We start from the raw sequence: 13417 nt of genomic DNA on the forward strand, positions 1-13417 counted from the left end.
CACTTGGATGGGGCTACACGATACACTCCCTGCATCTCGTAACTGTCCGTTCAGCCATTTTTCTTTTTTTTTAACCAAATACCAGGTTATAAACATTATTATTTCATTTTTTTAATGTATTGGACATGCTATTGACCAAAGCCAACTCAATTTCTGCACTTCATGTTAAAATGAGGTTACACTCAGTTGCGTCAGAATCTGACTAAGCAGGACCGGTGCAAGCCAGGACTACTGCACACTGTATTTCACTGTGTATATTTGCTGAATAAACATTTATCAACAGTGTGTTGTGTTTCGAGTACAGAGACCTTCAAGGCATAGAGGCACCGAAGTGCTGATTACCTGATTTGGCAACTGTGTACGGTAGCCGTTCACTCACCCAGTCAACATGATCAGACCCTTGCTGTGTCAACAGAAACAACGCCAACAGTGCTCTAAAATAACACAAGGATCAAGGTTAGCTAAATACTGGTTCCCAGGAATAAATGGCTATTTTAGTCACCACATTGTGTAGTTGGGGACAGAAGTACTGATGCAATGAGTCCTAAAAAGTTACCTTGATTATAGTCGGAATGACCCTGAGCATCCAGGCGGCGACAAGCCTACCCCCTGCCGGACAGTCATGTTCTGCTTCCCAGATAGGCCCATGGTCTTCCATGACTTTTTATTTACATTCCTTTCTTTCTAGACAGCCTGTGTTAACATGAAATTTAAATAATGTTTTATTGATACGTCCCTACATGCATAATTTAAATAGTGTATCTTAGTGTATAGTGTATTCTGTAGTTATTAGCTTGCTGTATGTGGATTTGTGTAAATTCTGCATCTGTATATCCTGTTTATCGCCTGTCTGTATGTGGATTTGTGTAAATTCTGCATCTGTATATCCTGTTTATCGACTGTCTGTATATCCTGTTTATCGCCTGTCTGTATATCCTGTTTATCGCCTGTCTGTATGTGGATTTGTATAAATTCTGCATCTGTATATCCTGTTTATCGCCTGTCTGTATATCCTGTTTATCGCCTGTCTGTATATCCTGTTTATCGCCTGTCTGTATATCCTGTTTATCGACTGTCTGTATATCCTGTTTATCGCCTGTCTGTATATCCTGTTTATCGCCTGTCTGTATGTGGATTTGTATAAATTCTGCATCTGTATATCCTGTTTATCGCCTGTCTGTATATCCTGTTTATCGCCTGTCTGTATATCCTGTTTATCGCCTGTCTGTATATCCTGTTTATCGCCTGTTTGTATATCCTGTTTATCGCCTGTCTGTATATCCTGTTTATCACCTGTCTGTATATCCTGTTTATCGCCTGTCTGTATATCCTGTTTATCGCCTGTCTGTATATCCTGTTTATCGCCTGTGTATATCCTGTTTATCGCCTGTCTGTATATCCTGTTTATCGCCTGTCTGTATATCCTGTTTATCGCCTGTCTGTATATCCTGTTTATCGCCTGTCTGTATATCCTGTTTATCGCCTGTCTGTATCTCCTGTTTATCGCCTGTCTGTATATCCTGTTTATCGCCTGTCTGTATATCCTGTTTATCGCCTGTCTGTATATCCTGTTTATCGCCTGTCTGTATATCCTGTTTATCGCCTGTCTGTATATCCTGTTTATCGCCTGTGTATATCCTGTTTATCGCCTGTCTGTATATCCTGTTTATCGCCTGTCTGTATATCCTGTTTATCGCCTGTCTGTATATCCTGTTTATCGCCTGTCTGTATATCCTGTTTATCGCCTGTCTGTATCTCCTGTTTATCGCCTGTCTGTATATCCTGTTTATCGCTTGTCTGTATATCCTGTCAAATTCCTGTACATTCAAATGTATTTGGAGTATAAATGTGATTCTTACATGTGACTTGCGTGTCACCAGTAGGACCAGGGTTGATGGAAATGCAGCATACCCAGAATACACACACACACACACACACACACACACACACACACACACCTGTGTTACCATGACCATGTCCTACATAACCAGCAGCTCTCCAGACCATGATGCCCAGCCAGCAGCCCCAGTACCAGGGAATGATAGGAGTACCCCAGCAGCCCCAGAACCAGGCTCTCCTCACCTCCCAGGGGCAGGGCATGCATGGACAGGTGACGGCCATGATGGTCCAGTACCCACAGATGCCCTCATATCAGGTACAGTTAAGTGTGTGTGTGTGTGTGTGTGTGTGTGTGTGTGTGTGTGTGTGTGTGTGTGTGTGTGTGTGTGTGTTAATGTGATTGCTACATCTTGTATGCATTTGGGAGTTTCTCAAGGCTCAGTTCTCGGACCACAACTATTCTTATGTAAAAGTAACTAGTGGGATGTAACTGGTGTGATCCGAACCCGGGTCTCTCGCTCGGGGAAACCAGGCAATTGGACCAAGAGGATATTCCCTCTTGGGCAGAGGGTGGCAACTCACCTTGGCTACGTGTTCATGTGTCTTGGCTCCCAGCAGGTCCCTGTGGCCAGTGACTCTCAACAGATGATCCAGCACCAGCAGTACCAGCAGCAGGTCATGGTGCCAGTCAGCCAGTCTCTACAGACTGTCCAGGGGCCCATGCCCGTATACTACAGCGTCATCACCCCCACACAACAGAACAGCACAAGGTAGATACATTAAAAAAAAGTGATTTATATATAGCGTGCTTTGAACAGATGCTGAAGTGCTGGATATTGTATGGGGAAGAACTCCACTAGCCAACGTATTGCCTCAGCAGACCTGTTGAGCTACAACCCAGATAACTTGTTCTAGATAAGTGTCACTTCTAATCTCACTTCTGGAATAACAATAATAAAGTATGCTTTAAAACAAACAAACAAGCATTACAGAGGAAATGGTCTAAACTCCAGAGGCAGACTGATAGAGTCTGAATCCGTTCCTCCCTGAATGAAGTTGAATGTAACTCTCTCTGTAACAAGTTCTCCTGCTGACCGCCTGGCTAAGCAATAATTGTAAGACACTCTGGGGAAACTGAGCTGTAAATGAAGTCATTAAAAACTATTGAATAGGATAGAAAATCACCTGACTGGAATCAATAACCAACCTATTATTATATAACAACCTATTTAAACACTTGAATCTTTATTTTCTTTGACACATTGCTTCCACACGCTCACTAAACAAAATATGAGCGTTGTAAGTGAAGCCTAGCAGCTTGTTGATGTGATATGCCTAACGTCTGTGGATGACTGCCAAGTGCTTACAGTGCGTGTGTCTGTGTGTTTCTCTTTGTCTCTGTGTGTGGCTCTGTGTGTGGCTCTGTGTGTGTGTTTCTCTGTGTGTGTGTTTCTCTGTGTGTGTGTTTCTCTGTGTGTGTGTCTCTCTGTGTGTGTTTCTCTGTGTCTCTCTGTGTGTATGTCTCTGTGTCTCTCTGTGTGTATGTCTCTGTCTGTGTCTGTGTGTGTGTGTTTCTCTGTGTGTGTCTCTCCAGTCCATCAGTAGGGTACCTGCAGCCCAGCTCAGAGCAGTACCAGATGAACCCGTCTACTTCTCCCTGCAACCCTCCACAGATGCAGCAGCAATATTCAGGTGAGAGTTCATCTGGTCTGCGATGAACCAGAAGGAAGGCCACACAGGTGTATTCTGACTTTGTTGAATATGCCAATCAGGTGAGAGTTCATCTGTTTCCGAGCTCTAACTTTATCGATTAGGTTTGGTCAACAACGTTGGCCCTATGTTGTAGCCCTTATGACGAAGGGTTCACTTTAAAAGTGTAACCTTTTCCCTACAATGGTTTAACTTTGTGTGTGGTGCTACAGGGGTGGCTCCCCCACAGCCTGGGGTGATGGTCATGCAGCTTAGTGTCCCCAACGGACCCCAGCCTACCCACAACCCTCCTCTGGTACAGTGGAACCCCTGCAAATACTACAGCCTAGAGCAGAGACCCAGTAAGCCTGGAGACCTCTACAAATCTGACAACACACAGCAGGTACTATATACAGCATATATACAGCACTACTATAATACTACCATACAGTACTACACCAGATACTACATACAGCACTACTATAATACTACCATACAGTACTACAACAGATACTACATACAGCACTACTATAATACTACCATACAGTACTACAACAGATACTACATACAGCACTACTATAATACTACCATACAGTACTACACCAGATACTACATACAGCACTACTATAATACTACCATACAGTACTACAACAGATACTACATACAGCACTACTGTAATACTACCATACAGTACTACAACAGATACTACATACAGCACTACTATAATACTACCATCCAGTACTACAACAGATACTATATACATCACTACTATAATACTATATACAGCACTACTATAATACTACCATAAGGTACTACTATAATACTACCACACAGTACTACACCATATATTATATACAGCACTACTAAAATACTACCATACAGTACTACAACAGATAATACATACAGCACTACTATAATACTACCATCCAGTACTACAACATATACTATATACATCACTACTATAATACTATATACAGCACTACTATAATACTACCATAAGGTACTACTATAATACTACCACACAGTACTACACCATATATTATATACAGCACTACTATAATACTACCATACAGTACTACAACAGATAATACATACAGCACTACTATAATACTACCATCCAGTACTACAACAGATACTATATACATCACTACTATAATACTATATACAGCACTACTATAATACTACCATAAGGTACTACTATAATACTACCACACAGTACTACACCATATATTATATACAGCACTACTAAAATACTACCATACAGTACTACTATAATACTACCATACAGTAGTACAACAGATACTATATACAGCACTACTAAAATACTACCATACAGCACTACTATAATACTACCATACAGCACTGCTATAATACTACCATACAGTACTGCAACAGGTACTATATATAGCACTCCTATAATACTACCATACAGCACTACAACATATGCTATATACAGCACTGCTATAATACTACCATACAGTACTACTATAATACTACCATACAGTACTGCAACAGGTACTATATACAGCACTACTATAATACTACCATACAGTACTACAACAGATACTGTATACAGCACTACTGGAATACTACACTACAGTACAACAACTGGTACAGTATACAGCAGTCCTAGAATACTACAGTACTACAACAGATAATATATACAGCACTACTGTATACAGCACTACTATAATACTACCATACAGTACTACAACAGGTACTATATACAGCACTACTATAATACTACCATACAGTACTACAACAGATACTGTATACAGCACTACTGGAATACTACACTACAGTACAACAACTGGTACTGTATACAGCAGTCCTAGAATACTACAGTACTACAACAGATAATATATACAGCACTACTGTATACAGCACTACTATAATACTACACTACAGTACTACAATGGGTACTATATACAGCAGTACTAGAATACTACACTACAGTACGACTGGTGCTATATATACAGAATTACTGTACTTCCTGTATACTCTATACCACTTCCTCACTTACAGTATCCCGTGGACTATTCATATGGAGCACAGCGTCGGATTCTCCATGACATTTTAAATGAAAAAAAATACTAATTTGTGATATATTTGTTGACTATCTGTATTGTGAACTACAGTACGTCTCGTCCTCTCCTCTATCCATGTCCTACCCTCTCTCTCTCCCTCCCCCCTCCCCCCTCCAGACGAGTACACAGACGCAGAGCAGTCCCCTGTCCTCCCCCACCCAGTCTCCTACCCCCTCCCCCTCAGGCAGCGTGAGCAGCGTCTGTCCAGGCCTCGGCCCTCTGTCCCTACTGTCACAGTTCCCCCGGCCCGGACCAGGGCCCGTACAAGGTAACACCACACAGAGACAGACAGACAGCACACCGTAACACTTACCATGCACACACCGCATGCACGCATACAAAGACACACACACACACACAAGTGGCCTCCCGAAAGGTGCCCCGGTCTAAGGCGCCACTACAGTCGACTATGATGGGAGTCCCATAGGGCGGCGCACACTCAGCCCAGCGCCGTCCGGGTTAGGGGGGGGTTTGGCCGGGGGGGGGGCTTTCCTTGGCTCGCCACGCTTTAAGTAACTCCTTGTGGCGGGGCCCGGCGCCTGCAAGTGGACTTTAGTGGTCAGTTGAACGGTGTTTCCCGGGTTAAGCGTGCAGTGTGTTAAGAAGTAGCTTGGCGGGTCATGTGATGCAGGACGCATGCCTCTACCAACCCCGTTGGGGAGTTGCAGTGATAACACAAGATGACACGAAATAAGGGGAGAAAAATATCTATTTTTAAACACACACACACACCAGTTTGACATGTCATGACAAACAGATGTGTACATGCCACCTTACTGACCAAATGTCACTGTGAGCCGGTAGCAGTCACGCTCATACACACACACACACACGCGCTCATACACACACACACACACGCTCATACACACACACACACACACGCGCTCATACACACACACTCATACACACACACACACACACACACACGCGCTCATACACACACACGCTCATACACACACACACACGCGCTCATACACACACACTCATACACACACACACACACACGCGCGCTCATACACACGCGCTCATACACACACGCGCTCATACACACAAACACACATGCGCTCATACACACACACGTGCTCATACACACACACACACACACACACACGCACACACACGCTCACATGCTCACACACACACACATGCTCATACACACACACACACGCTCATACACACACACACACGCTCATACACACACACACACGCTCATACACACACATGCTCATACACACACACACACACACACACAGACACAGACACACACACACACACAGGCATATTTGACTACGGTGAGCCTCTGTTATTCCAGCTGAGATACTCCTGGTTCTTCCTCTTTCACCCACTTCCACAGTGACCCCTTCACACAGTGACCCCTTCACACAGTGACCCCTTCACACAGTGACCCCTTTACACAGTGACCCCTTCACACAGTGACCCCTTTACACAGTGACCCCTTCACACAGTGACCCCTTCACACAGTGACCCCTTCACACAGTGACCCCTTCACACAGTGGCCCCTTCACACAGTGGCCCCTTCACACAGTGACCCCTTCACACAGTGACCCCTTCACACAGTGGCCCCTTCACACAGTGACCCCTTCACACAGTGGCCCCTTCACACAGTGACCCCTTTACACAGTGGCCCCTTCACACAGTGGCCCCTTCACACAGTGGCCCCTTCACACAGTGACCCCTTTACACAGTGACCCCTTTACACAGTGGCCCCTTCACACAGTGGCCCCTTCACACAGTGGCCCCTTCACACAGTGGCCCCTTCACACAGTGGCCCCTTCACACAGTGGCCCCTTCACACAGTGGCCCCTTTACACAGTGACCCCTTCACACAGTGGCCCCTTCACACAGTGGCCCCTTCACACAGTGGCCCCTTCACACAGTGGCCCCTTCACACAGTGGCCCCTTCACACAGTGGCCCCTTCACACAGTGAAGCAACCGTGAAGCATGGGGGTGGTAGCATCATGTTGTGGGGGTGCTTTGCTGCAGGAGGGACTGGTGCACTTCACAAAATAAATGGCATCATGTGGGAGGAAAATTATGTGGATATATTGAAGCAACATCTCAAGACATCAGTCAGGAAGTTAAAGCTTGGTCGCAAATAGACAATGACCCCAAGCATACTTCCAAAGTTGTGGCAAAATGGCTTAAGGACAACAAAGTCAAGGTATTGAAGTGGCCATCGCAAAGCCCTTAACTCAATCCTGTAGAAAATTTGTGGGCAGAACTGAAAAAGTATGTTCGAGCAAGGAGGCCTACAAACCTGACTCAGTTACACCAGCTCTGTCAGGAGGAATGGGCCAAAATTCACCCAATTTATTGTGGGAAGCTTGTGGAAGGCTACCCGAAACGTTTCACCCAAGTTAAACACTTTAAAGGTAATGCTACCAAATACTAATTGAGTGTATGTAAACTTCTGACCCACTGGGAATATGATGAAAGAAATAAAAGCTGAAATAAATAATTCTCTCTACTATTATTCTGACATTTCACATTCTTAAAATATAGTGGTGATCCTAACTGACCTAATACATGGAATTTGTACTAGGATAAAATGTCAGGAATTGTGAAAAACTGAGTTTAAATGTATTTGGCTAAGGTGTATGTAAACTTCAGACTTCAACTGTATATGCAGCAGTTTGGGCCGCCTGGCTCGTTGCGAACTTTGTGAAGACCATTTATTCCTAACAAAGACCATAATTAATTTGCCGGAATTTTACATAATTATGACATAACATTGAAGGTTGTGCAATGTAACAGCAATATTTAGACTTATGGATGCCACTCGTTCGATTAAAATATGGAACGGTTCCGTATTTCACTGAAAGAATAAACGTTTAGTTTGGAAATTATAGTTTCTTGATTTGCCCATATTAATGACCTAATGCTTGTATTTCTGTGTGTTTATTATATTTTAATTAAGTCTATGATTTGATATTTGATAGAGCAGTCTGACTGAGTGGTGGCAGGCAGCAGCTCTTCGCAATGCTTGAAGCACAGCGCTGTCTATGACTTCAAGCCTATCAACTGCCGAGAGTAGGCTGGAAATACTATAGGGCCTGTACGAACATCCAATAGTCAAAGGTCTATGAAATACAAATGGTATAGAGAGAAATAGTCCGATAATAACTACAACCTAAAGCTTCTTATCTGGGAATATTGAAGACTCATGTTAAAAGGAACCACCAGCTTTCATATGTTCTCATGTTCTGAGCAAGGAACTTAAACATTAGCTTTCTTACATGGCACATATTGCACTTTTACTTTCTTCTCCAACACTTTGTTTTTGCATTATTTAAACCAAATTGAACATATTTCATTATTTATTTTATTTTATTTATGTACATATTTTATTTATGTATTATATTAAGTTAAAATAAGTGTTCATTAGGTATTGTTGTAATTGTCATTATATATATTATTTATTATATTTATTATTATTATTTTTTTATATATATATATAAACATCGGCCGATTTAATCGGTATCCGCTTTTTTTGGTCCTCCCAATTATTGGTATTGGCGTTGAAAAATCATAATCGTTCGACCTCTACTAAAAATGATTCGTGTTTTCATTTTTTATTTTTCACTGAGGAGGATGGTCCTCCCCTTCCTCTTCTGAGGAACCTCCACACACACACACACACACACACACACACACACACACACACACACACACACACACACACACACACACACACACACACACACACATACATACACAGGTTTGTTATAATACAGGTCTGTTATTCCTGGCATTGAGATATGAGTCCTGGCCAAATCCTGGTTCTTGCTCTTTCACCCACTTCCACAGTGACCCCTTCACACAGTGACCCCTTCACACAGTGGCCCCTTCACACAGTGACCCCTTCACACAGTGACCCCTTCACACAGTGACCCCTTCATGATGAGCTGTCCATGTTGTTTTTGATCAGCCACCAGCAGGCCCGGAGAACCTTACTCACCTTACCCACATGGCTGCGCTGAACCCCCCCCCCCCCCCTTCCCTACACACATTCTCACACACACACACACACACACACACACATCACACCACCTTGCCTAGCTTGCTCTTTCACCTACACATCTATCTTCACACACTGCCTCAGCTCACCGTTTACACTCTACACACTCTAGACACACAGTTATCCTGGCCTTTCACAGACACACAGTTATCCTGGCCTTTCACAGACACACAGTTATCCTGGCCTTTCACAGACACACAGTTATCCTGGCCTTTCACAGACACACAGTTATCCTGGCCTTTCACAGACACACAGTTATCCTGGCCTTTCACAGACACTCCGTTATCCTGTATGTTCACAGACACACCGTTATCCTGGCCTTTCACAGACACTCCGTTATCCTGGCCTTTCACAGACACTCCGTTATCCTGGCCTTTCACAGACATTCCGTTATCCTGGCCTTTCACAGACATTCCGTTATCCTGGCCTTTCACAGACACACAGTTATCCTGGTCTTTCACAGACACTCCGTTATCCTGGCCTTTCACAGACACTCCGTTATCCTGGCCTTTCACAGACACTCCGTTATCCTGGCCTTTCACAGACACTCCGTTATCCTGGCCTTTCACAGACACTCCGTTATCCTGGCCTTTCACAGACACTCCGTTATCCTGGCCTTTCACAGACACATCTCTCCCCAACTTTCCCAGCTAACCCTTTAAACCCACGTTCACCTTTTTGATTCTGGCTCACACATATTTCTATAATATTTCAGTTTGTGTTCTGTGCCATGTGTGTGCAGGTGACGGGTGCTACTCTCTGTTGGGCCAGCCTCTCCAGTACAGCCTCTGTCCCTCTCCTCTCATCCACAGCCAGACCAATTACAGCTCACATCAGGTAGTGTCTCTCTCTTTCTCCTTCCCTCCATCCCTCCCTCGTCTCTGTTCCGGCCCTCCGCGTCCCTTCAAGTGTAGCATATAACCAGCCTATAACCTATAACTAGCCTATTACCTGCTTGACCCTGGTGCTGTTGGTGAATTTCAGAGCCAAGTAGGAATGAAGCATGGGGCGAGAGGGAAGAGACAGACACTGAAGTCTCAATCTACAGACCTGGGGACCACTGACGTCGGTAAGACATCAGACTTCTTCATGACATTGCAAACGCTAGATCTACAGACTACCTTATGCTTTCACCATCACACACACACGCACACACACACGCGCACACACACACACACACACACACACACACACACACACACACACACAAATGCTTGATCTTTATTTGTCCTTTATTATACCAGGTAGGTCAAATAATAATACATTTTTATTGACAATGATTTACTGGAATGGGTCTGAATGTATTCCTTCAGTTATTGTGTGTAAGTTATATTCGTGTCTTGTCTGACCTCTGTCTTCCCGTCGCCAGTGGTGAGTCGGGTGCTGGAGGTGACAGATCTCCCAGAGGGCATCAGTCGCCCTGAGGCCGAGAAGCTCTTCAACCAGCTGTCCATGTGCGGTGCGAAGATCCAGTGGCTCAAGGACCCGGTGGTGGGGGGCCGTGGAGGCTACTGTGGCCCAGGAGGGCATCACGGTCCTGGGGTTGGGATGGGGCCTGGAGGGGGGAAGGGCGACGGCCGCGGCAGCGACCCGGCTCACCTCTACACGGTGGTGGCTGTGTTCCCTTCCACCATGGCTGCACAGAGTGCTTCCTTCAAACTCAACAACAGTGGGGCGAGCCTCTTCAAACTGAGGGCCACCAAAAAGAACTATGACCTAAGAGTGCTGGAGAGGGCCAGCTCCCAGTGAAAAGAAAGTAGAGAAGGGACTTTTGAAAAGTAGGAGTGGTAAGGAGTTGGACTGAGGGGACTGAGCAGTTTGGACGGACAGGAAAGTGGGACAAGACGTCACACGTTAAGGGGAACAGGTGAACACAGAACACAAACTGAGAAGATGGTGTTTGCAAAATATGAAAATATATTTTCATTTTCAATTGTTTTGTTTTATATTATTGATACCTAAAGAGCACATTAGATACGTGAGCATGTGGATCACTGTTGCTGTGTATTTGTGCTAACACCCACGTCCATGCACAGACAGGCAACAGGGTTACGTGGCGCTCCTGAACACACTGGACAGTCAACTTCAGTCCATCCTTCCCTTCGCTCTCCTCCAGACTTCCTCCTCTTGCTCTCTAACTCTCTCTCTCTCTCTCTCTCTCTAGCTCTCTAGCTCTCTAGCTCTCTCTCTCTCTCTCTAACTCTCTAGCTCTCTAGCTCTCTAGCTCTCTAACTCTCTAACTCTCTAACTCTCTAACTCTCTAACTCTCTAGCTCTCTCGCTCTCTCGCTCTCTAACTCTCTAGCTCTCTCGCTCTCTAACTCTCTAACTCTCTAGCTCTCTAACTCTCTAACTCTCTAACTCTCTAACTCTCTAGCTCTCTAGCTCTCTCGCTCTCTCGCTCTCTAGCTCTCTAGCTCTCTAACTCTCTAACTCTCTCTCTCTCTCAGGCTGACTTATTTAAACGTTCATATGCACAGTTGCTCTCTTTCTTTTATCTTTCTCTCCTACCCCAACTCTCTCTATTTAGCCAATTGTCTCATACTCTGTCATGCTCTCGTTCTCTCTGCACATTCTCCAACTAGTCTCTCCTGCTTTCTGTTGGCCTTTATACTGCTGTTGTGGGTTTCTGTATATCGCTGTTTTTCTCAGAAGAGTATTGTTCTTTTTTGGTTCTATATATATTTATATAAGTGACGTATGGAATTAAATTAATGATATATTCAGTGACTTTTTCAGTGGATAAGTTTACCCCGTTCTATCTTACCTCACCAGCCCAACTTACCCTTTTTCTCACCTACCTCACCAGCCTAACTTACCCCCTCCTCACCTACCTCACCAGCCCAACTTACCCCCTCCTCACCTACCTCACCAGCCCATCTTACCCCCTCCTCACCTACCTCACCAGCCTAACTTACCCCCTCCTCACCTACCTCACCAGCCTAACTTACCCCCTCCTCACCTACCTCACCAGCCCAACTTACCCCCTCCTCACCTACCTCACCAGCCCAATTTTCCCATACGCCACCAGCCCAACAAACCCTGTCCTAGCCTACCTCACCACCCCAACAAACCCTGTCCTAGCCTACCTCACCACCCCAACAAACCCTGTCCTAGCCTACCTCACCAGCCCAACTAACCCTGTACTAGCCTACCCTTGCAACCCCACCTTACCCTATTCTCCCAGTGCCATGACCCCACTCTCCCCTCATTGTGCTTCTGTTTTTCGGTGACAGCTGTGCAGAACGTACCAGAAGAAGTAGTTAAAAGTGCATAATGATTGCATAATGTCTATTGTAAATTTGATTTAATCAGTTATTTTATTTTATTTTGTTTTAAAAAAAAAACTATAAAAGCCGAGATAAAAAATCTAAACAAATTGTTCCTGTGTTGCAATGATTTCAACAGACCCGGAGGATTTGGATGTGAGTGGAATTTATTTGATCAATTTGATTTATATCTAATCTCCATAAATACACACGCGGTCAAATCACAGGATGTATATTTCTGTTTACACAACACATTCTTCCATCTATGCCATGGCCTTAAATAGAACATTGTGTATTATATATTTTTATGTTCTGCCCCTTCTAGAATCCTAAAGTGAGTCATCTGTTGACATCACGCCAGTGTCAACATCTCTGCATCACTGGACCGCTGTAATGACTTTGTACCCTTCCGAGGTGTGTGTGTGTGTAGTACTAGCCATGTGTGAGCACCAGAAGTCTGCAGAAGAATAGTAAACCAAGGAAAATGTGGATAA

The 13417-nt window shown here is 44.4% G+C and overlaps 1 protein-coding gene across 9 annotated transcripts in view; it reads left to right on the top strand.

Annotated features, from left to right (window-relative positions):
- LOC139553543 (R3H domain-containing protein 2-like) overlaps positions 1-13035 on the top strand; it is a 78365-nt gene extending 65330 nt beyond the window's left edge. For 4 of the 9 annotated variants that reach the window (XM_071365986.1, XM_071366035.1, XM_071366028.1 and 1 more), the window contains 8 exons: positions 1992-2155; positions 2455-2609; positions 3434-3531; positions 3762-3931; positions 5733-5883; positions 10398-10492; positions 10640-10724; positions 11025-13035. In XM_071365986.1, the coding sequence (XP_071222087.1) occupies positions 1992-2155; positions 2455-2609; positions 3434-3531; positions 3762-3931; positions 5733-5883; positions 10398-10492; positions 10640-10724; positions 11025-11404 (1298 nt within the window). In that variant the 3' untranslated portion in view covers positions 11405-13035. The remainder of the gene's footprint in view (positions 1-1991; positions 2156-2454; positions 2610-3433; positions 3532-3761; positions 3932-5732; positions 5884-10397; positions 10493-10639; positions 10725-11024) is intronic. The other 5 variants (XM_071366013.1, XM_071366049.1, XM_071366004.1 and 2 more) reach the window with 4 other exon arrangements.
- The last annotated feature ends 382 nt before the right edge of the window (positions 13036-13417 follow it).

The sequence above is a fragment of the Salvelinus alpinus genome, chromosome 2, assembly GCF_045679555.1.
Source record: "Salvelinus alpinus chromosome 2, SLU_Salpinus.1, whole genome shotgun sequence".
NCBI classification, from domain to species: Eukaryota; Metazoa; Chordata; class Actinopteri; order Salmoniformes; family Salmonidae; genus Salvelinus; species Salvelinus alpinus.